The sequence below is a fragment of the Callospermophilus lateralis genome, chromosome 6, assembly GCF_048772815.1.
Source record: "Callospermophilus lateralis isolate mCalLat2 chromosome 6, mCalLat2.hap1, whole genome shotgun sequence".
NCBI lineage: Eukaryota > Metazoa > Chordata > Mammalia > Rodentia > Sciuridae > Callospermophilus > Callospermophilus lateralis.
Genome location: NC_135310.1, coordinates 159429134 through 159449623, shown reverse-complemented (window position 1 = coordinate 159449623; position 20490 = coordinate 159429134). Strand labels below are relative to the sequence as shown.

The following is a 20490-nucleotide window of genomic DNA, read 5'->3' as shown; positions in this document are numbered from 1 at the left end:
GTGCAGCAGCTCTTCCTCCCAGACTGGGCGGGTCTCCAATCCTGAGTGTCTAGGGCCTTCTCTTGTGTTTCCTGGAGCCAGGCCCCGCTCCCCTGTGAGGCTCACCACAATACTGGCTACACGCCAGGTCTGCTGCTCCTGGGAGCCCTGTTTTCATTGGCACCGGCACACTCTCTGTGTTTGCCTCCCTCAGACCCTAAGTTTGTAGAGCTTGGGGCTGAGAACCCCCAGCAAATTTGCTTGCCCTCTGGTAGCCACGCCCCCCGGTATCTGGTGCAAGAGACCTCAGTTGTCAGCCCTGGTGGGAGCGGTAGCCGGGAGTTCCTCACCGCAAGTCCCGTGCCACTCCTGATTCCCTCCTTCTGGCTATTGCGCTCACGGGAGAGCTGGGAGGGGCCCTTAAGGTTTCCCCGCTGTGTGGAGAGGGAAGGCTAGGGGGTTACACACCTGTTGCCACTGGTTTCAATGAATTTATCTCCTCCGCCGCGTTCTGGTGACGTCAGTTCTCTGCCATGGTGGTATCCCATGCAAATGGCGACAGTTCGTTCCCTTTGCCGGGTGACCAATGCAACGGGTGGGTCCTGACTGGCTCTACCAAGCCCCGTCTCAATCCTGTGGCCACTGCCTATGAAGGCTGGGTTGGCATTTACCTCCGTAGGATCAGAAGGGCCGACCAGTTGCTTTGGCGGGATCCTTAGTCCTGAGTCACCGTGGTTTGGCTGTGAGAAGCAGGCGAACTGGATCTTGAATGCAACCGATCTGGGCTCGGTGTGTGTTCTGAGAGGCCTGGACTGTTCGCCCCAGATCCACGTCAGCTCAGCATTGCCTAGTGATCCTGAGCAGACAGCCTTTAGACAGCTTACGACTCCCTATGCCCATGCAGCTGAGGAGGTCAGAGACTTGATCTCTCCGCGCCCGCCGCCATGTTGGATCTCCGGTAATATCTTCCTGTGATACTTATTGAGGCAAATATTAAGAGTTCATTTACTATATACTTGTTCTAGATTCTACTAATCCCTGGGAAAAGAGCATATGGAGAATTGTCAGGCAGATAATTCAGGAGAGGTCTATAAATTGCTTATGGAAGTGAACTACAAGCAGCTCCTAGTTTAGGTCATAATTGTGCATCAAGAAGAACAGGCCAGAGTGAGGGCAGGGACAGGGAAATGCTTGCCTATATCCAAAGGGTGAGGGAGACCTCAGAAACGAATCATCAAAGTGAATGTCACTTCAACACAGTATTTTGAAAATAAAAATCGAAGCAAAAACTCTATTGACAAGCTAAATATCAAAAACTTAGGATATTACACTGTCATGCCAAGCCACCAAATCTGAGGCCAAAGGAAAAATGTACATCCCTATACAAATGTTTTTGCATATTTCTATAAAGGTTGTATTTTAAGAACACTGAAGTATTTGAAAAATATTAGAACATTAAAAAGCAGATACTTAAAAACTTACTTTGATCTAAATATTTTATTTACACCAAGACCAGAATTGACAACAATTTTATGTTCCCCATTTTAAAGGAAGTAAATCCTTTTCAATGATCTCTCTTAAATACTTTGGGTAAACTATTTAAACTGTACACAAAGCCAGCCTAAAGGAGCACACATTTTTTCTTTTGCCCGAGGCCGCCCTGTGACGGGGCACCTGCATGCACAGTCCACACCTCCTGCTCCTCAGGAGTGGCCAGAACTTGGGACCTAGCCCAGAGATTTGGCTGTAGGATCCATTCAATCAGGTAAAACAACATCTGAGGAGGTTTTTTCCTTTCACACTTCCTATTTTTCAAAGAATGGTCTCTGTGCACAGTTTAGCTTGGCATTAGAGAGTGGATCTCATCAGAACAGAGTCAAAAACAGGATTCCTGGGGCTCAGAATAGATTTCTTCCTATCAAATTCATTTAAATGTGAGTGTGTGTGATTTTTTGGGGGGGTGGGGGGTTAATTTCAAGTTTATTGTGAGTAGAATTACTAGGAATTTTGGATAGAAGTGACGGTAAGATTCAGCTTGGAGGAAGCATATGAAACCGCAGATCTATGCTGAGCCTAGTTCTGTAAGTGGCTCCTGATGGGCCTAGCATGCTGTTTCAACTGTTCCCATCCCCCATCTAAAAATTTTGCAGTTCTTCTAAAAATGAAAGTAAAAGCGCCACAAATATACTTGAGTTCCAAATTAGTTTTAAGTTAGCAAGAGAAGATAATTTTAGCCACATTTAGTTTGAAGTAAAAGGTTAAATAAAACATGTGCCTGGATTTTTATGTCACAGGCATGAAAACTTTGTGAGCAAACTTTAAATTCCATTTTGACCCAGGGTTGCATTAATTAAGTAGGGGTTTGAGAAATATGAAATCTGGAGTTTCCTTGGAACAAATACAGAAGATCCAATACTTCACTGGCCGATGGAGCTTTTTGAAAATTATTCAAATTGAGTTCGGTGGGAGGGTCAGTTTGTTAACTAGCTAGGCGGTGGACACATCACCGGAAAGACGGTCTGCGAGGTTGTGGGAGAGAAGACACTGGGGCTTCTCTAGTGCCATGTGTAGGTGAACAGGCACGTGTGGGGCCCTGTGCCGGGCAGGACTCCACCCACCAGGTGTCTGGTTAAGCTTGGCCAGGAGGGCCAGGGGGGCCACTGAGCTCTGGAGCCTGGAGGCTGAAGGGGAAGGTCAGGGAGAGGAGCTGTGTTGCAGGCAGGGGAGAGTCAGGGGCAAAAGCAGGCAGGGAGCTCGGGAAGCTCAGAGCTTTTGGACCTGAAAATAGGGCCAGGCTTTTAAAAGAGATGTGACGGGGAGGAAGCAGTATCAACGGAAGCAGTGAACGGGGGTGAACATTCTGCCCAGGCTGAGCGACGCTTTGTGGGAGCAACTGAGCCGCAGAGGTGGGAAGAGCCGCTGCAGTCCTTTCAAAACACCCAGGAGCCGGCCGACTATGAACAGGCAAGTGCGAGGAGGCTAGCTCTCTAACAAAGAGCATCAGAAGCTTCAAGAACTAGGATGCGGATTCTCATCCATTTAAAGGGGGGAGAAAGTGCACTGGGGTGGCCACCATGCCTGGTACTTGGAGCCAGGATGTACAGAATATTTTTCAGTTCCAAATGATCATCCCTTAAAACCTGACACAATTAATCATTCCCTTCAAAATGTTTGCCTTTGCATAGCATGAAACAAACTACTGAGGTCCTGCTGCATCTGGCACCTGCTGAAGTTGCCAACCTCAAGGAAGGAATCAATTTTTTTCGAAATAAGAGCACCGGCAAAGACTACATCTTATACAAGGATCAGAACCACCTGAAGGCATGCAAGAACCTGTGCAAGCACCAAGGAGGCCTGTTCATCAAAGATATCGAGGATCTGGACGGCAGGTACCAAGAGTCCTTTCCTTTCTCACGGGCAACCTGCTTGCAATTCGATTTGTCAGGAAATGTCACCTACAAATTCTAAATGCACCAATCGGCAAACTGCTTCCCCCTGGTAAATTTTTACTCTGGCTCCTACTTTGGACATCTCTCTGAACTCAAAAGTATGTTTACCTTCATTTTTCTTTCTCTTTCTAAGCACTCTTAATTTAAAATTCTTCCTAGCTTGAGAAGGAGTAAAACTCCTAGGTTGTATGAGTTTCTTTGGGAGCATTTGGGGTAATGGGAGGGTACATGTTTACCTGGTGTTGTCTTCAAAGACTCCAGCCTCCTCCCAGTTCTCATTCCCACACTTCCCCTGGAAGTGTGCTATGTGGGGACAGTTGGGGGCACTTTTCCAAACCCTATCGGAAGGCAGATACCATCTTCCTTCCTGGCAGCCTAGTTATGATTACAGATTAAAAATGGCAGAGCCCCAGCTCTCCCTACCCTGATAGTTTCTTGGAAGAACAAGTGCTTTGGCCAGGGCATCCCCCTGTATTATTACATCTTCAGAGGCAAACCACAGAGCCCACTAGCTTCTGGGGCTCCTTGGAGCTGACAGATTGGCAGGTGAAAGCCCAAGACATCCTGTTAAATCTGCATTTCATAAAAACAGGACATATTTGCTGACAGGTCTACCCCGGAAGACCCTCAGGCAATTTGCTGACAGCTGGTCTGATCTCTGGCTCTCTTCCCTGTGTATTCGGGTCAGGGGGGCCTTAAACACAGCTGCCTCTGGTCAACACGTGCAGCACTCAGGACTGCTGAGGTCTCCTCTTCTGCCCTGGGGAGTTTTGAAACTGGATTTCCTTTCTGCTCTCCTTAGTGAGCCGTTCCACGCAGTGCCAGTTAGCTAACCATTTAAGGAGTTGTCAAAACTTGGTGGTTAAGAGGTGATCTCTCCTCCCCAACGGCCTGCACCCGACTCCCCCACCCACAGTTTGGCGATGACCTTGAGCGTGTTTCACAGCCTTTCTGGGCCTCAGTCTACTCACTCCTAAGACGAAGATGAAAGTGGTCCCGACTTTGCTAGATCTCTGCACATGACACAAATATAAAGAAGCAATGAAAAGACTATTTGGTGGCCCATGATGAGGCTGCATAAATGCAGACCCTGTCACTTCTCCCAGGCTTCTCTTTGCAGCTGTCCACCTGAAGACACGGCCGTTCCAGGGTGCAGTCTGCAACAGGAGCCAGCCTTCTTGTTCCGTCCTTTCGTCCACTGTCAGTCTTCTTCTTGACGCATGACCACGCTCAGCAAATCTGATAAGCTGTGCTTCTCCTGGTTTAAGTCTAATGCGTCTCGGCACCCTGTCCTGTGTGCGCAGCTGCTGTCCTCTCCAGGGGCCCCTGGCTCTGCCAGCCTCCCTCCCAGGGTCCAGCATGCAGGTAGCTGCAGTTGGACTGTTCTGTCTTAATTTAGAAAGGCCATTGGCTGCTCATCACTGTGAAAACAGGTGGCGAAGTAACCAGTCATAAACTGAAGTGTGGAATATGCTTTTTCCTTAGCAGAAAGAACATTAAAGTTTTTGGATAGAATGAAGATTGAAAGGTCATATGACTTGCTTATATGTTAAAATACATGTTTTTCAATTTTTTTTAAAAAAATCTGATATTTCTGGTTTAAGGTATATTTTTTGGTTAAAAAAGTTCTTCAACCCTTATAAAACAAACAAGATAAGCCTTCATTGGAAACACTACTAAAATAAAGAGAAGAAATGAAACTGTCTATAACCACCTTCAACCACACCCCTTTAGCTCTGCTAAGCTTCTTTTGCTGGGGAAAACATAATGTACATGGGGTGGTAGCCCTGCTGGGTAACAGTTTGAGTCTCATAATGAAGTGGGGTTGAAACAGCAACTAAAGAGACAATAAGTTCAAATTACAGATAAACAACACATTCTAGTATTCTTGCAGATACAGCGGTTGAATACTGAGGTGGCTGGTCCCAGTTTCACACTGCTTTGTTCCCAGGCAATGTTATTCTCTTAACTCTCCTGAACAGAAGAGGCTCCTTTGTTTTGGAGACTACTTAATTCTGTTGTCTTATTGATATCTTAACGCATGTCAATTTTTGACATGCAGTTTATCTTCATTCTTTTAATCACCTTTTGATGATTAGAGTACATTTCCTTGGGTATTTCAGGATCAGCCATGAATAGTTTTTATTTCGTGAATTTTGTATTCACCCAACTAATTTAATTTCATGGTCAAATAGTGCATCTAAAGCTAATCAAAATTAATTTTTATTTTTACTTTTTCATTAGCCTAAGTGTGATTTTGTTTTTCACCCAGGTCTGTTAAATGCACAAAGCACAACTGGAAGTTAGATGTGAGCACCATGAAGTATACTAACCCTCCAGGGAGCTTCTGTCAAGATGAGCTGGGTAAGTAGCATCCGTGTCCACTCATGTCTTCTGCTACTGTCCCTACTGGGGTCTTCATGTTGACCTATCTCTAAGCTCACCTGAAGCTTTGGGTAATTCTGGTTTTAAACTGTTAGAGTTCTTTTTTAAATAACCAACATTGGAAATATGTTGGCTATTTCTCCAAATCAGTCCTTCATTCATTCATTGGTTTGGTAAATAATCATTGAGACTTTAACACATAAATATTGTGCTAGATATAGAAAGCTACAAAGAAGGATGAGATAGAGTCAATGTGAATGAGACAATAATTACCTGCCGTGGTTGGCTAAGCCGAGCCCGAAAGAGCTAAGAACAAGGATGTCGTGGGAGGTCTCTCAACAGAGATACAGTGTCCTGTGATAGTTGGTTTGAAATCTTATCTGGGAAGAGACAAAAGATAAACTGTGTTGTGTGTAGATCTTCTCAACAATTTGATCCAAGTTCACAACTTGAGGGGAAGTGAAGGGCTGGAACTAGCTGGTTCCTCGTGGCACAGGCAGGAACTGAGTCCTCGAGATCTCAGTGCGGGGGTCCCCTCCACCCTGCTCAGTCACAGGGACGGATTGCCTCTCTTCTTCCGAAGGACGAAGTCAGGACAGATTTATTTTGCAGATCACGATTGCTCTGATGACAATTCTGGACAGTATCCCACCACTTGTGCAGGTGGTATTTATTGCCAGAAGAAAAAAGGAAACCACCTGCACGTGATTGGCTGCAGAATGCATCTTTTGAGGTTTTCGGCCTCTGATTGGCTAGAGGCTCGCCTACTGCGATTGGCTGAGCCTCGGTTGCTAGGTCACGGAAGCCCTCACTCGCCCTGCATCCACTCCGGCCTTTCGACAGCCGGACCCTGTGACAGGTGTCCACACTCGCTGTCTGCTCCTTCGCCTCCTGTCCGCTTGAGCTTCTGTCCCCCCTACTCCACCAACACTGTGCTGTCAGGTGGCCATTGCGCTCCTGCGGCCACCCCGGGGACGATTCCAGGGTCATTTTGCCCATCCGTGCGGCACAGGGGCTCACTTTCCCCTTGGTGTGCCTCCTCTTGGCATTTGGGGAGACAGACTCTCTGTATTCGTTTCCTATTTGCAACTACCACAAGCTGTCACAGGGGGCTTAGAACTGGGCAAGGGGCATTAGTGTTCATTCTGTTCATCTCCGGAGTCCAGCGCGGGTCACCGCGGGGTCAGCAAGGCTGCATTCCTTTCCGGAAACTCTAGGCGACCAGCATTTCCTGGCTGTCTCCAGCCTGTCCAAGCTCCCTGTCTCTGTTTTCGAAGCCAGCCACGTTGCGGCTCCATGCTCTGCCATGACATCCCCCCTGTTCTTCTGCGGGTCCTCCCACTTAGAGTGGTCCCTAATGATTACTTGGGGGATCAGCCAGAGAATCCAGGGTAACTGCCCTACTTGAAAGCCAGCTGACTGGCGACCACAACCGTATCTGCAGCGTCAGTTCCACTCCAAGGTGCCACCTAACTTGCTCTGTCCCCGGGATCAGAGTTCAGAGCTCACTCTGCCTCCTGCAGTCTCTGTCTGTCATCCTCACCACACTCAGCCCCTTCTCAGGCTCTGCTGGACTTGGAACATTGGGTTGCCCTGGAACTCTCTCCTCAGTCCTCTTCATCCAACTTCTTATAAATGTAAACGATCCCATCGACATTCACAGCCCCAACACTGTCTTTACTCAGATGCTGACTTGAAAAAGTTTGCCCTGAGCTGGGTGCAGTGACACATGTCTGGAACCCTAGCAACTTGGGAGGCTGAGGTAGGAGGATCACAAGTTGGAAGCCAGCCTCAGAAATTTAGTGAGACCATCAGCAACTTACCAAGACCCTGTCTCAAAATGAAAATTAAAATGTGGTTCAGTGGTAAAGTGCCCCAGGTTCAATCCCCACCACCAAAAAGGAAAAAAAAAAAAAAAAGAAAGAAAGAAAGAAAGAAAAAAAAAAACAAGGTTTGCCTCTGGCTTTCACCTCATCCCTGAGCTCGATTCTGCCCTCTGCTATCCAACTACTTATTTAACGTATCTTGCATTTCTAACAGGCTTGTGAGTGCACAACCCAAACTGAACACCCCATGCACAACTCGACCTGTCCTCAACACTGCCCGTCCGGCCTTCCCCATCTCTATAAATGCACAACACCTTGCACTTACCCGAAACCTGGGAGTCATCCTGAGTCTTCTCTCCTTACAGCCCAGATCCACTCACTGATCAAGTGATGCTGGCTGTCTGGAGACGCCCAGGTCCTCCGGCCTCTCCTCTTCCTGTCTTCACCCTCCTCTTAGTGCCTAACCTTTGGCCTGAATGTCTGCCTTCCTGCATCTAGGTCGGCTGTCTCCCTCTGTTTGTTATCACCCTGTCCAATCTTTGAAACGTCCAAATCCATTCACATCGCTTTCCAACCCCAAACCCTCCAGGGGTTCCTAGCACACCTAGGCCTGCGCCTTCCTTCTGGCTCACCAGCCCCCATCCCAGAGCGCATCTCAAGGAGACCATCAGCGCACGGTCCCGACGCAGCTCGAGGACTGTTCCTCTACAGCAGACCTATTCACAGAAGAGAAAAATCGCATACAAATTAATCATGAGTATTCCGATAGATACTAAAGTGATACAATTGAAGAAACTAAAATAATAAGACATATTTTTGATACCTAAAACAAAAATTGGGTTATGAATAATATGTATAGTATATCTCATTTCTTTTTCTTTTTTTTTTTTGTGTGTGTGTATGTGTGTAGGGGTACCAGGGATTGAACTCAGGGGCACTTGACCACTGAGCCACATCCCTAGCCCTGTTTTGCATTTTATTTATAGATAGGGTCTCACTGAGTTGCTTAGCGCCTCACTTTTACTGAGGCTGGCTTTGAACTCACGCTCCTCCTGCCTCAGCCTCCCGAGCAGCTGGGATTATAGGTGTGCATCACCCTGCCCAGCAGTATATCCCATTTCTGAAAAAGATCTACATGCACAAGCACCCATGGGTGATAGAAGGCAGGCTGAGTGGTGGTCACCCGTGGCAGTGGCTGAGCAGGGCCCTGAGCTCTGGACTGTGGACTTCAATTATTCCATCTTTACAATTTTTTCAGGCTCACATTATTAGGACCATACTGTATGAGATGGTCCGCCAGGGCCCTTTCCACCCACACGTCTCTGTGAGACTATCTCTAAAGGAAAGGACCTGTACAGGGATGGAAGGACCTGGGCATGCTCCCAGTGCCCCTAGGAGCAGAGAGCCACTGCTGAAGGGCACATCCTTCACCCCAAGGAGACAGAGTGCTCTTCTGGAGACTGTTGCCATTTGCTTTGGCTACAAGTTCATCCTCCCTCCACCTCTCAAAAGGGACACCTGAACACCACCTGTTTTCCCCAGTGGACGTCGCCCAGGTCTGTTGAGCAGGCCTGGAAAGCCCGCAGACAAGTCTCGTTACTAGGAACTGGTTATTGTGCTGTATAAATATTATTAAATTAATCTGGCATCAACTGACAAGACACGTAGGTTTAGGCATGAATACCATGAGTTTGCAGAAGTGAAATGAGCAGATTATGAACATATTACTTGGAAATCTAGAGCTGTTTAGGTGCTTTTCTGGAAACCGCGAGATCTATTAGACAAGACCTCCAAGAGCCACTGTAGCGCTGTGGTGGGGGGACAGTGATGGGCTTGCCACACTAGCTTCCAGTCCCAGCTCCGTGATGCTAGGTGAGTTACTCAACCTTTGTGTATTTCAGTTTCCAAAAATGCAAAGTGGAAATGATATTGTTAGCTGCCATCTTAAGAATTTTTAAAATTAACACTTGTTAAATTCTCAGTACTTGATACACAGAGCATGATGATTTATCTGGGTGTGTATGTCTCAAGTAACCTGCTTGTATCCTCGGGAACCACAGCAGCAGGAGAGGAAAGAGGGATTTCCCTACCTGCATGAAGTCGGCTCAGCTGGAAAAGCCATGAAGGCTGGGAGCCGATGGAGGGGCTGGTGCTCATGGCTATGGTGGGTAAAGGGCAAGGCCAGAGGAGGCAGCAGGTGGTGGCCCAGGAAATGGCCAACCCCCATGAAGTCCAACTTCTGCTCAACCGAGGAAGCCCCATGGGACTGGGAAGATTTGCAAACAGGCTTACTCTTCAGTCCAGTGCTGCCGAGACTGAAATGATTTCATAATGAGTCCCAAGAAATCGGTGGGCTCAGTCCACCTCGGGGCAGGCTCTCAACTAGTATTGGGTTTTGTCATCATCAAAAAGTATAGGGCCATAATCAGAAAGTTGGGCATCAGAAAGGCACAAGTGAGAAGAGGTCACCTGCTCTCCCACGTGGAAGCCTGCCACAGTCTCTGGCTGGGCACAAATCACGAGCCTCCACACAGCTTGTAGATTCAAACAGCAATTCTTTATTCCTGATCTCACACTGGCCGTCTACAAACATGCTCTGGGGAAATCCACGTTCTCTGCCCAAATCCACACCCACTGGGCTTCTGTCTCCCAAATATATTGTCTGACCCTAAGAACTCAAGAGGAACTCAGGCAGCAGGATACGCCCTATTCTAAAGGGGGAACACCCTAATCTCCTATTATGCTAAACTGGGGACACCCTAACCACGGATCCGCCCTGGTCCTTGAGCAAGGTCACCTTTCAGGAGTCCTTCCACTAGACAGCATGGGAGTACGCTGGCAAGGAAATTGTCATACCTACTTGGCTGATGGCTCCCAGCAGAAGCCGTTCTGATATATCTCATTCCAGACTTTGCCACCGTCCCTCTCTCCTGCACCATCTCCTTCTCCTCTTCTTTCTTCTTCTCCTTCTTCAAGAAACAACTCACGTACCATAAAATCCACCCTTTTTAATGTGTCCAATTTAATGATCTGTATCATATTCACACGGCTACGCGACCGCCACCACTCTTAATTCCAAACATTTCATCACTCCAAAGAGAAACCCTGTGACCCAGTGACCACTCCGCATTCTCTCTATTCCCAGGCCCTGGCAACCAGAAATCTGCTTTCTGTCTTCATGAGTTTCCCAGTTTCCCTTTTCTGTAGATGTCACACACTGGGGTACTACAACACGTGGCTGGCTCCTTTTACTTTGTGTAGTGTGTCCAAGTTTGGTCCGTGTCACAGTGTGGTGTACCATCTTTGTCTCCTTGTCTTTAGTGGCCAAACCTTGCTTCCCGTGGCTGCATCCCACTCGGGCAAGGATGAGTGAAGCTGCTGTAAATATTCATGTGCAAACTCTCACGCGGACACTTGTGGTGGTTCTCTTGGTCGTACACCTGGGAACGGGACTGTGGGGTCATGAGGCAGCCTGTGGTCACCTGGAGGACTGTCACGGTGCTTCTGCCGCTTCACACCTTTCCCATGCCCATTAGCTGGGTGTGATTGCTCCCCTCCTCCACATCCTCTCCTGTACTCGGTATGCTCCATCTTTCCTGCTGATCTTCTAAGAGGCTCAAATATTTGGGCAACTTTGTTGAAAATCAATCGGTCACAATGAAAGGGTTTATTTTCAACTCAGGAAGTGTGAGCCCTTCTGTTTTCTTTTCCAAGACTGATTGGCTCTTCTGGGTGGATCTTTTGATTTTTCCATGTGAATTTTAAAGTCAGCTTTTGGATTTTTTGAAAAAAATATTAAAGGCAATGGGAATTTCGATAGGGATCATATTCAATCTGTTAATTTGAGGGAGTGTCTCCATCTGAATATTACCAACCATGGATATTTCTTGATCCATGAACAAGGGATGCCTTTAAACAACTTTTTTCAGTTACAGATGGACACAAAATCTCTATTTACTTATTTAATATGGTTCTGAAGCTTGAACTCAGTGCCTCAAATGTGCTAGGCGAGCACTCTACCACTGAGCCACAACCCCAGTCCCAATGGGATGCCTTGTGAGTCTTCTAGAATCGCTTTCAACCATGTTGTATAGTTCTTGGAGTGTAAGTTTTGTATTTCTTTTGTTGAACTTCTTCCTGAGAACTCTGTGCTTTTTGGTACTATTGTAAATGGAATTGTTTTGTGAGTTTCATTTTAAGACTGTTCGTTACTAATGCACAGAAATATCATCGATTTTTTTTTCCTGTTGACCTTGTGTCCTGCAGCATTGCTGAACTCATTTAGTGAGTCTAACAGTTTCCCAGTGGAGACCTTTGGATGCTCTGCACACAAGATGGTGTCCTCTGTGAAGAGAAGCAGTTTTACCTCTTCCTTCCCACTCGGGATGTCTTTTATTTCATTTTCTTGCCCAGTGGCTTGATAAAACCTCCAGGAAGAAGTGGCCAGAGCAGACCTCTTTGTCTTGTTCCTGCCTTTAGGGGAAACAACAATGGGGTTTTTGCAGATGCCCTTTATCAGATTGAGGAAGTTCCCTTTTATTCTTAGTTTCCTCAGTGCTTTTTTAAATCAGGAAAGGGTGCTGTATTTTGTCAAATGCCTTTTTTTTTGCATCAATTGAGATGACCATGTGATTTTCTTTTCCTTTTATTTTGGAATATATTACACCGACTGATTTTTTTTTTTTTTTTTTTTTTTTTTTTTAATATTGAGACCACCTAGCGTAAACCCTTCTTGGCCATGTTTAATCTTTATATTCCTAAATTTTATTTGGCGGAGACTTTTTGTACCTATATTCATGAGAAATACTGGTCTTTGTTTTTATTTTCTTGAAATGTCTTCATCTGACTTTATTATCAGGTTATTTCTGACCCATTGAATGAGTTGAAAAGTGTTCCCTCTACTTCTGTTTATTGGAAGACTTTGTGAAAGACGGGTGATAATTCTTCAAACTATTCATCAAATTCACCAGTGGAACCACCTGGGCCTGAGCCTATTTATGCAGGATATTTTTTAAAAAAAATACTAGTTTAATATTTTTTCTAGTTAGAGGTCAACTCAGATTTTTCTCTTTCTATTTGGGTTGGTTTTTTAATGTGTTAATTTTTTTCTAGACATTACTCCAATTTGCCTGGGTTATCTATTCTGTTCGTGTATAATTGTTCATAATATTACCTTGTAATCTTTTTTTTAAATTTCTGTAAGATTAACAGTAATGTCCTGTTTTTTATTCTTGATTTGAATAATTTAGAAACCTCTATTTTTTTTTTGCTCAGTCTAACTGAAGTTTTCTCAATTTGTGGATCTTCTCAAAGAGATAAATTTTATTTTTATTGATGTTCTGTTTTGTTAGACTTTTTATTTATTTCTGCTTTAGATTTTTATTATTTCCTTTGCTTGCTTTGTATTTTGTTTGGTCTTATTTTTCTGATTTCTTAGGAAAGAGGTTGAGATTTTTCTTTTTTAATGTAAATGTGTACAGGAATAAATTTCCCTCTTTACACTGTGTTAGTGTATTCCATTAGTTTTGACATATTGTTTCTGAGTTTTCATTTGTTTCAATTTCTGGCGAACTTGCCTGCCTTCTTTTCTTCCTTCCTTCCTACTAAGGATTGAATCCAAAGATACTTTAACACTAAGCTATAGCCCCAGCCCTTTTTATATTTTGTTTTGAGGCATGATCTCACTGAGTTGCTTAGACCAGCCTTAAACTTGTGATCCTCCTGCCTCAGCCTCCCAAGTAGCTGGGAATATGGGTGTATACCACCATGCCTGGACCAATGTGTTTTCTAATTTCTCTCATGATTTCTTCTTTAATCAATCAATTTGTTACTTAGAACTATGTTGTTTAATATCTACACTTTTGTGAATTCCTCAATGTTGTTCTCTTGTTGGTATCGAATTTCATTTTATTGTGTTACAGAACATATTTTATATGTTTTTGTACCTTTAAAGTTTATTGGAACTTGTTTTATGGCCTGACATATGGTCTGTGCGGGAGGCGGTTCCGCGTGAGTCCTGCTGTCCTGGAGTGGCGAGTTCTCTGGGGGCCGGGTTGGGGTCTTGGTCAAGTCTCCTGTTTCCCGTTGATCTTCTGTCGAGTTGCTCCACTCTCCAGCCTCCTGTTCGGGCTTCACGTGACGAATGGTTGTAGTCACCCTGTGTTATTTTTGCATTTTGAGCTTTATCCTGTTCACATGATAATAAGGATGGGTCACTGTACACTGTACACTGGTGCCGGCTCGGCGGCAGGGCGCGTGCTGAGAGCTGCGTCCCAGGGCAGTTCGCCACCTTCACGGTGCAGAGGTGGTGGACACAGTCCCACGGCCCGGCCTGCCGCTCGCCTGGCTTGCACAGGGCAGCCTCTGCTCCTGAGCCTAGCCTGGAGGGCGCCTGGCCGTGCTGGATACTGTAGGCAATTACCGCACGAGGCTGGGTATTTGTGTGTTCAAGCGCAGAGAAGGACAGTAAAAACAGTCCCAGAGGTCTTTAGATGGTGCCTGGATGGGCGCACGCGGTGGAGGAGGCTCAGGGCTGGGAGTGGAGGCTCAGGGCTGGGAGTGGAGGCTCAGGGCGGGGAGTGCAGGCGCGGGGCGAGTGGGTGCGCAGGCCTGGGCGGGTTTTTGATTCTGAGCTTTCTTTAAGAGTCACCCCTGGCTCACGCTGACTTTTTAACATCATGAACGTTTTTTCGTCTCTTTCTATCAACACTGAGCTTAAAACACACACACAGTCGTGTAGCTGTACGAAAGTATTTTCTCTCCTCTTATCTTTTTTGTACATATTTTCTTCTACTTTAAAGTGGTTCGCGTTTGTTTTGACTTAAATCGGTTTTGTGACTGGCTAAGGCACACACCCACGGGTCCTCCAGGGTCAGGCCCACCACGCCCGGCCCTCCAGCTGCGCTCGGTCCAGCAGGAAGTTCTGGGCGGGAACAGTGACCACAGCCTGTGGATAGAGACGAACAGACCTTTCTGCAGGACCTGCGCGCTCTCCAGGGCAGCTTCCTGGCTAGTTCTTTTATCGGCCACAGATTTGCTTTCAGCATGTGACACGCTGTGGACAGCCTCTGGGGCCGGAGTCCCGGGTTCCTTAGCTTTTGAAGAAGCTGGCCCAGGTCTAGGGGCTCCCCTTTCCCTTCTCCGAGGGCTCCCTTTTTTCTTGCCTCTTCAGCTGTGGGTTCACTAGGTGACACGAATTTTTCAGCTCCAATTTAATCTTTTTAAAAACATTGATTCTAACTTGTTATACATGACAGCAGAATGCATTTCAACTCATGCTGCACGTACAGGGCACAGTTTTCCATGGCCCTGGTTGTTCACAAAGTGGAGTCACACCATTCCTGTTTTCATACATGTGCTTGGGGTCATGGTGTCCATCTTGTTCCACCCCCACGTCCCCTCCTTTCCCCTTCCTCCCCTTGACCCTATCTGAAGTTCCTCCATTCCTCCCATGCTCACCACCTCCCACCCCTATTATGGATCAGCATCCTCATATCAGAGAAAACATTCGGCATTTGGTTTTTGGATTGGCTAACTTCACTTGGCATCATATTTTCCAGCTCCATCCATTTATCTGAAAATGCCATGATTTTAATCTCTTTTATTGCTGAGTAATAGTCCATTGTGTATATATGCCAAAGTTTCTTTATCCATTCATCTACTAAAGGGCATCTAGGTTGGTTCCACAGTTAAGTTATTGTGAATTGAGCTGCTATAAACATTGATGTGGCTGTGTCCCTAGGTAGTATGCTGTTTTTAAGTCCTTTGGGTATACACTGAGGAGTGGATAGCTGGGTCAAATGGTGGGTCCAGTTCAAGTTTTCCAAGGAATCTCCATACTGCTTTCCATATTGGTTGCACCAATTTGCAGTCCCACCAACAATGTATGAATGTGCCTTTCCCCCACATCTTCACCAACACTTATTGTTGTCTGTATTCTTGATAGCTGCCATTCTGACTGGAGTAAGATGAAATCTTAGACTAGTTTTGATTTGCATTTCTCTAATTACTAAAGATGTTGAACATTTTTTTTTTGTATATTTGTTGATTGATTGTATATCTTCTTCTGAGAAGTTCCTTGGCCCATTTATTGCCTGGGTTATTTGTTCTCTTGGTGTTAAGATTTTTGAGTTCTTTATATATCCTAGAGATTAGTGCTCTATCTGATCTGCATGTGGTAAAGATTTGCTCCCATTCTGTAAGTTCTCTATTCACCTCACTGATTGTTTATTTTGCTGAGAATAAGCTTTTAGTTTGAATTCATCCCAATTATTGATTCTTGGTTTTATTTCTTGTGCTATAGGAGTCTTATTAAGGAAGTCAGGGCCTAATCCCACATGATGAAGATTTGGATTTCTGTTTTTTCTTCTATTAGGCACAGGGTCTCTGGGTTAATTCCTAGGTCCTTGATCCACTTTAAGTTGAGTTTTGTGCATGGTGAGAGACAGGGGTTTCATTTCATTTTGTTGCAGTTTCAGTTTTCCCACCACCATTTGTTAAAGAGGCCATCTTTTTTCCAATGTATGTTTTTGGCACCTTTATTCTAATATGAGATAACTGAATTTATGTGGGTTTGTCTCTGTGTCCTCTATTCTATACCATTGGTCTACCAGTCTGTTTTGGTGCCAATACCATCCTGTTTTTATTATTATTGCTCTGTAGTATAGTTTAAGATCTGATATAGTGATGCTACCTGCTTCACTTTTCCTACTAAGGATTGCTTTAGCTATTCTGGGTCTCTTATTTTTCCAGATGAATTTCATGACTGCTTTTTCTATTTCTATGCAGAATGTCATTGGGATTTTGATTGGAATTGCATTAAATCCGTATAGTGCTTTTAGTAGTATGGTCATTATGACAATATTAATTCTGCCTATCCAAGAACAAGGGAGGTCTTTTCACCTTCTAAGGTCTTCTTTAGTTTCTTTCTTTAGTGTTCTGTAATTTTCATTGTAGAGGTCTTTCACTTCTTTTGTGAAGTTGATTCCAAAGTATTTTTTTTTTTGAGGCTATTGTAAATGGGGTGGTTTCCCTAGTTTCTCTTTCAGAGAATTTGTCACTGATGTATAGAAATGCCTTTGATTAATGGGTTTGATTTTATATCCTGCTATTTTGCTGAATTCATTTATTAGTTCTAGAATTTTTCTGGTGGAATTTTTTGGATCTTCTATGTATAGAATCTTATTGCAAATAGTGATAATTTGAGTTCTTCTTTTCCTATCCTTATCCCTTTTATTTCTTTCATCTGTCTAATTGCTCTGGCCAGTGTTTCAAGAACTATGTTAAATGGAAGTGTGAAAGAGGGCATCCCTGTCTTGTTCCAGTTTTTAGAAGGAATACCTTCAATCTTTCTCCATTTAGAATGCTGTTGGCCTGGAGCTTAGTGTAGATAGCCTTTACGATGTTGAGATATGTTCCTGTTATCCCTAGTTTTTCTAGTGTTTTGAACATGAAGGGGTGCTGTATTTTGTCCAATGCTTTTTCTGCATCTATTGAGATGATCATAGGATTCTTATTTTTAAATCTATTGATGTGATGAATTCTATTTATTGATTTACATATGTTGAACCAACCTTGATCCCTGGGATGAATCCCCATTGATCATGATGTACTATCATTTTAATATGTTTTTACATGCTACTTGCCAGAATTTATTGAGAATTTTGCATCTACGTTCATTAGAGATATTGGTCTGAAGTTTTGTTTCTTTGATGTGTCTTTGTTTGGTTTTGGAATCAGGGTGATATTGGCCTCATAGAATGAGTTTGGAAGTATTCTCTCTTTTTCTATGTCATGAAATAATTTGAGGAGTATTGGTATTTGTTCTTCTTTAAAGGTCTTGTAGAACTCAGCTGTGTATCCATCTTTTCCTGGGTTTTTCTTGGTTGGTAGACTTCTGATGGTGTCTTCTATTTTATTGGTTGAAATTGATCTGTTTAACTTGTGTATATCATTCTGATTCAGTTCAGGCAAATCATATGACTCTAGAAATTTGTCAATTCCTATGATATTTTCTATTTTATTGAAGTACAAATTTTCAAAATAATTTCTAATTATTTTATATTTCTGTAGTGTCTGTCATGATATTTCCTTTTTCATCACACATGTTAGTAATTTGAGTTTTCTCTCTCATTCTCCTTGTTAGCGTGGCTAAGGGTTTATCAATGTTATTTATTTTTTCAAGGAACCAACTTTTTGCTTTGTCAATTTTTTCAATTATTTCTTTTGTTTCAATTTCATTGATTTCAGCCCTGATCTTAATTATTCTACTGCTTTAGGTGTGGATTTGTTCTTGTTTTTCTAGGGCTTTGAGATGTAATGTGAGGTCATTTATTTGTTGACTTTTTCTTTTTTTAAGGAAGGAACTCCATGCAATGACCTTTCCCTTAGAGCTGCCTTCACAGTGTCCAAGGTTTTGATTTGCTGTATCACTGCTCTCATTTACCTCTAAGAGTTTTTTAATCTCCTCCTTGATATCTTTTGCAATCCATTGTTCATTCAATGGCATATTATTTAGTCTCTAGGAGTTGGAGTAGCTTCTACTTTTTATTTTATCATTGATTTCTAATTTCATTCCATTGGGACCTGATAGAAGAAAGCGTATTTATTCGTTGAAGGATGAAATATTCTCTATCTGTTAAGTCTAATTTATTGGTTATATTATTGAGTTCTATAGATTTATTAGTTCAGTTTTTATTGTAAGTTCTATCCAGTGGTGAAAGAAGTTTGTTAAAGTCACTCAGAATTATTGTGTCCTGGTCTATTTGACTCTTGAATTTGAGAAGAGTTTGTTTGATGAACATAGATGCTCCACTGTTTGGGGCATATATATTTATAATTGTTATGTCCTGTTGGTGCATGGCTCCCTTGAGCAGTATGTAGTGTCCTTCTTTATCCCTTTTCATTGACTTTGGCTTGAAGTCTATTTGATATGAGGATGGAAACCCCTGCTTGCTTCCGCAACCTTTCACCTTCAGTCTGTGGATGTCTTTTCCTATGAGATGAGTCTCTTGGAGGCAGCATATTGTTGGGTCTTTTTTTTTTTTTGTTTTTTTTTTTTTACCAATCTGCTAGCCTATGTCTTTTGATTGGTGAGTTTAGTCCACTAACATTCAGGGTTATTATTGAGACATGATTTGTATTCCAGCCGTTTTTGTTTATTTTTGGTATTTAACATGACTTGGTTTCTCCTTTGATTAATATTTCCTTCAGTGTACTATATCCCTTTGCTGGTTTTTATTGTTGTTTTTTATTTCCTCCTCATGAAATATTTTGCCAAGGATGTTCTGTAGTTCAGGCTTTTTTGCTGTAAATTCTTTTTAGCTTTTGTTTGTAATGGAAGGTCTTTATTTCATCATCAATTCTAAAGTTTAATTTTACTGGATATAAGTTTCTCAGTTGGCATTCATTTTCTTTCAGAGCTTGGTATATGTTGTTCCAGGATCTTCTAGCTTTCAAGGTCTGGGTTGAAAAAATCTGAAGATATCCTAATTGGTCTCCCCCTATATGTGATCTGGTTCCTCTCCCTTGTGGCTTTTAAGGTCCGGTCCTTATTCTGTATGCTGGGCATTTCCTTATCATGTGCCCTGGTGTGGATCTGTTGTGATTTTGTACATTTGGTGTCCTGTAAGCCTCTTGTATTTATTTGATTTTCCAATTAATTCTTCATGTTTGGAAATTTTTCTGATATTATTTCATTGAACAGATTGTTCGTTCCTTTGGTTTGGAACTCTGTGCCTTCCTCTAGCCCAGTAATTCTTAAATTTGGTCTTTTTACATTATCTGATGCTTCTTGAATGTTCTGCTCATGGTTTCTTACCATCTTCACTGCATGATCAACATTCTTTTCAAGATTTTTATCTTTTGTCTTCATTGTCTGAGGCCTGTCTTCCAAGTGGTCTAATCTGTTGGTGATGCTTTGTATTGAGCTTTTAATTTGGTTTATTGGCTTTTTTTTTTTTTTCATTTCAAAGATTTCTGTTTGTTTTTTTCAGAACCTCTATCTCCTAATTGTAATATTTTGCTTCCTGTATTTGCTCTCTAATCTCACCCTTTAATTCACAGAACATTTTAATTATGTGCATCCTGAACTCCTCTCTTGTTTCTTCTGCTGTGCCGGCCATGGGTCCTCATTATGTAGTATCCTGGTTTGTTGGGGCACTTCCTTCCCTTGTGGTTTCATGTTGTCCATGTTCCCTCCCTTCTAGCTCTGGGGATCTGAGGTGTGACAGCTTTTACCCTATAGGCTTCTGGTGTCCCTGCAGGTTTCCAGGACCTCTGTCTTAAGGGGGAGAACCATGTGAACAGATCCCAACGCAAAGAGATACAGCCTTAAACCAAATAGCTGCTATTGAGACATTTATGGTTTTATCACAATATCAGAAATGGTGAGTTCAGTTATTATCTACAATATAAACAGTAGGTTTGCAAAAGGGTCTGCAGTTTCTGGTGGTGGACTAAGAACTGGGGGTGAGGTGTAGGGTGAGATGTTGAGGGGTAGGAGGTGAGGATACAGACTCATTAGATCTTAGGAAGTGTGAAAGAGGAATCTAAAAAAGTTGGTTAGTAGCAGGAGAAGAAAGAGAAAGTGATTTGGGGGAGACAATAAGTGGGAAGACAGTAGAGTTCAAAAACAAACATAAATATTAAGAAAGTAAAAAATGTAAAAATAGGAGATAAAACAATGTACAACATCATTGTGACATACTATTCAGACATCCCAGTCCTCAGTAGCCCAATTCATGAAAGGTACTTGGTTTCACAAATGTAGGGGATGTGAGGGTGGGAGAAGGGGGGGGAGAGTCTGGAAAGAAGATCTTTTGTGGGAGGTCGTATCTTTCCAGCTTCGCTTC

General features: G+C 43.5%; 1 protein-coding gene across 6 annotated transcripts in view; it reads left to right on the top strand.

Moving 5' to 3' along the window:
• LOC143401617 (cytidine monophosphate-N-acetylneuraminic acid hydroxylase) overlaps nt 1-20490 on the top strand; it is an 80454-nt gene that overhangs the window by 15562 nt on the left and 44402 nt on the right. For 4 of the 6 annotated variants that reach the window (XR_013091687.2, XR_013091686.2, XR_013091685.2 and 1 more), the window contains exons 2-3: nt 3165-3368; nt 5701-5792. The exons of 1 other annotated variant lie outside the window; for it this stretch is intronic. Coding sequence is in view for 2 of the 5 variants with exons in the window: in XM_076859273.2 (XP_076715388.2) it covers nt 3165-3368; nt 5701-5792 (296 nt within the window). In the remaining 3 variants the exon portion in view is untranslated. The remainder of the gene's footprint in view (nt 1-3164; nt 3369-5700; nt 5793-20490) is intronic. One more of the 6 variants, XM_076859274.2, reaches the window with a different exon arrangement.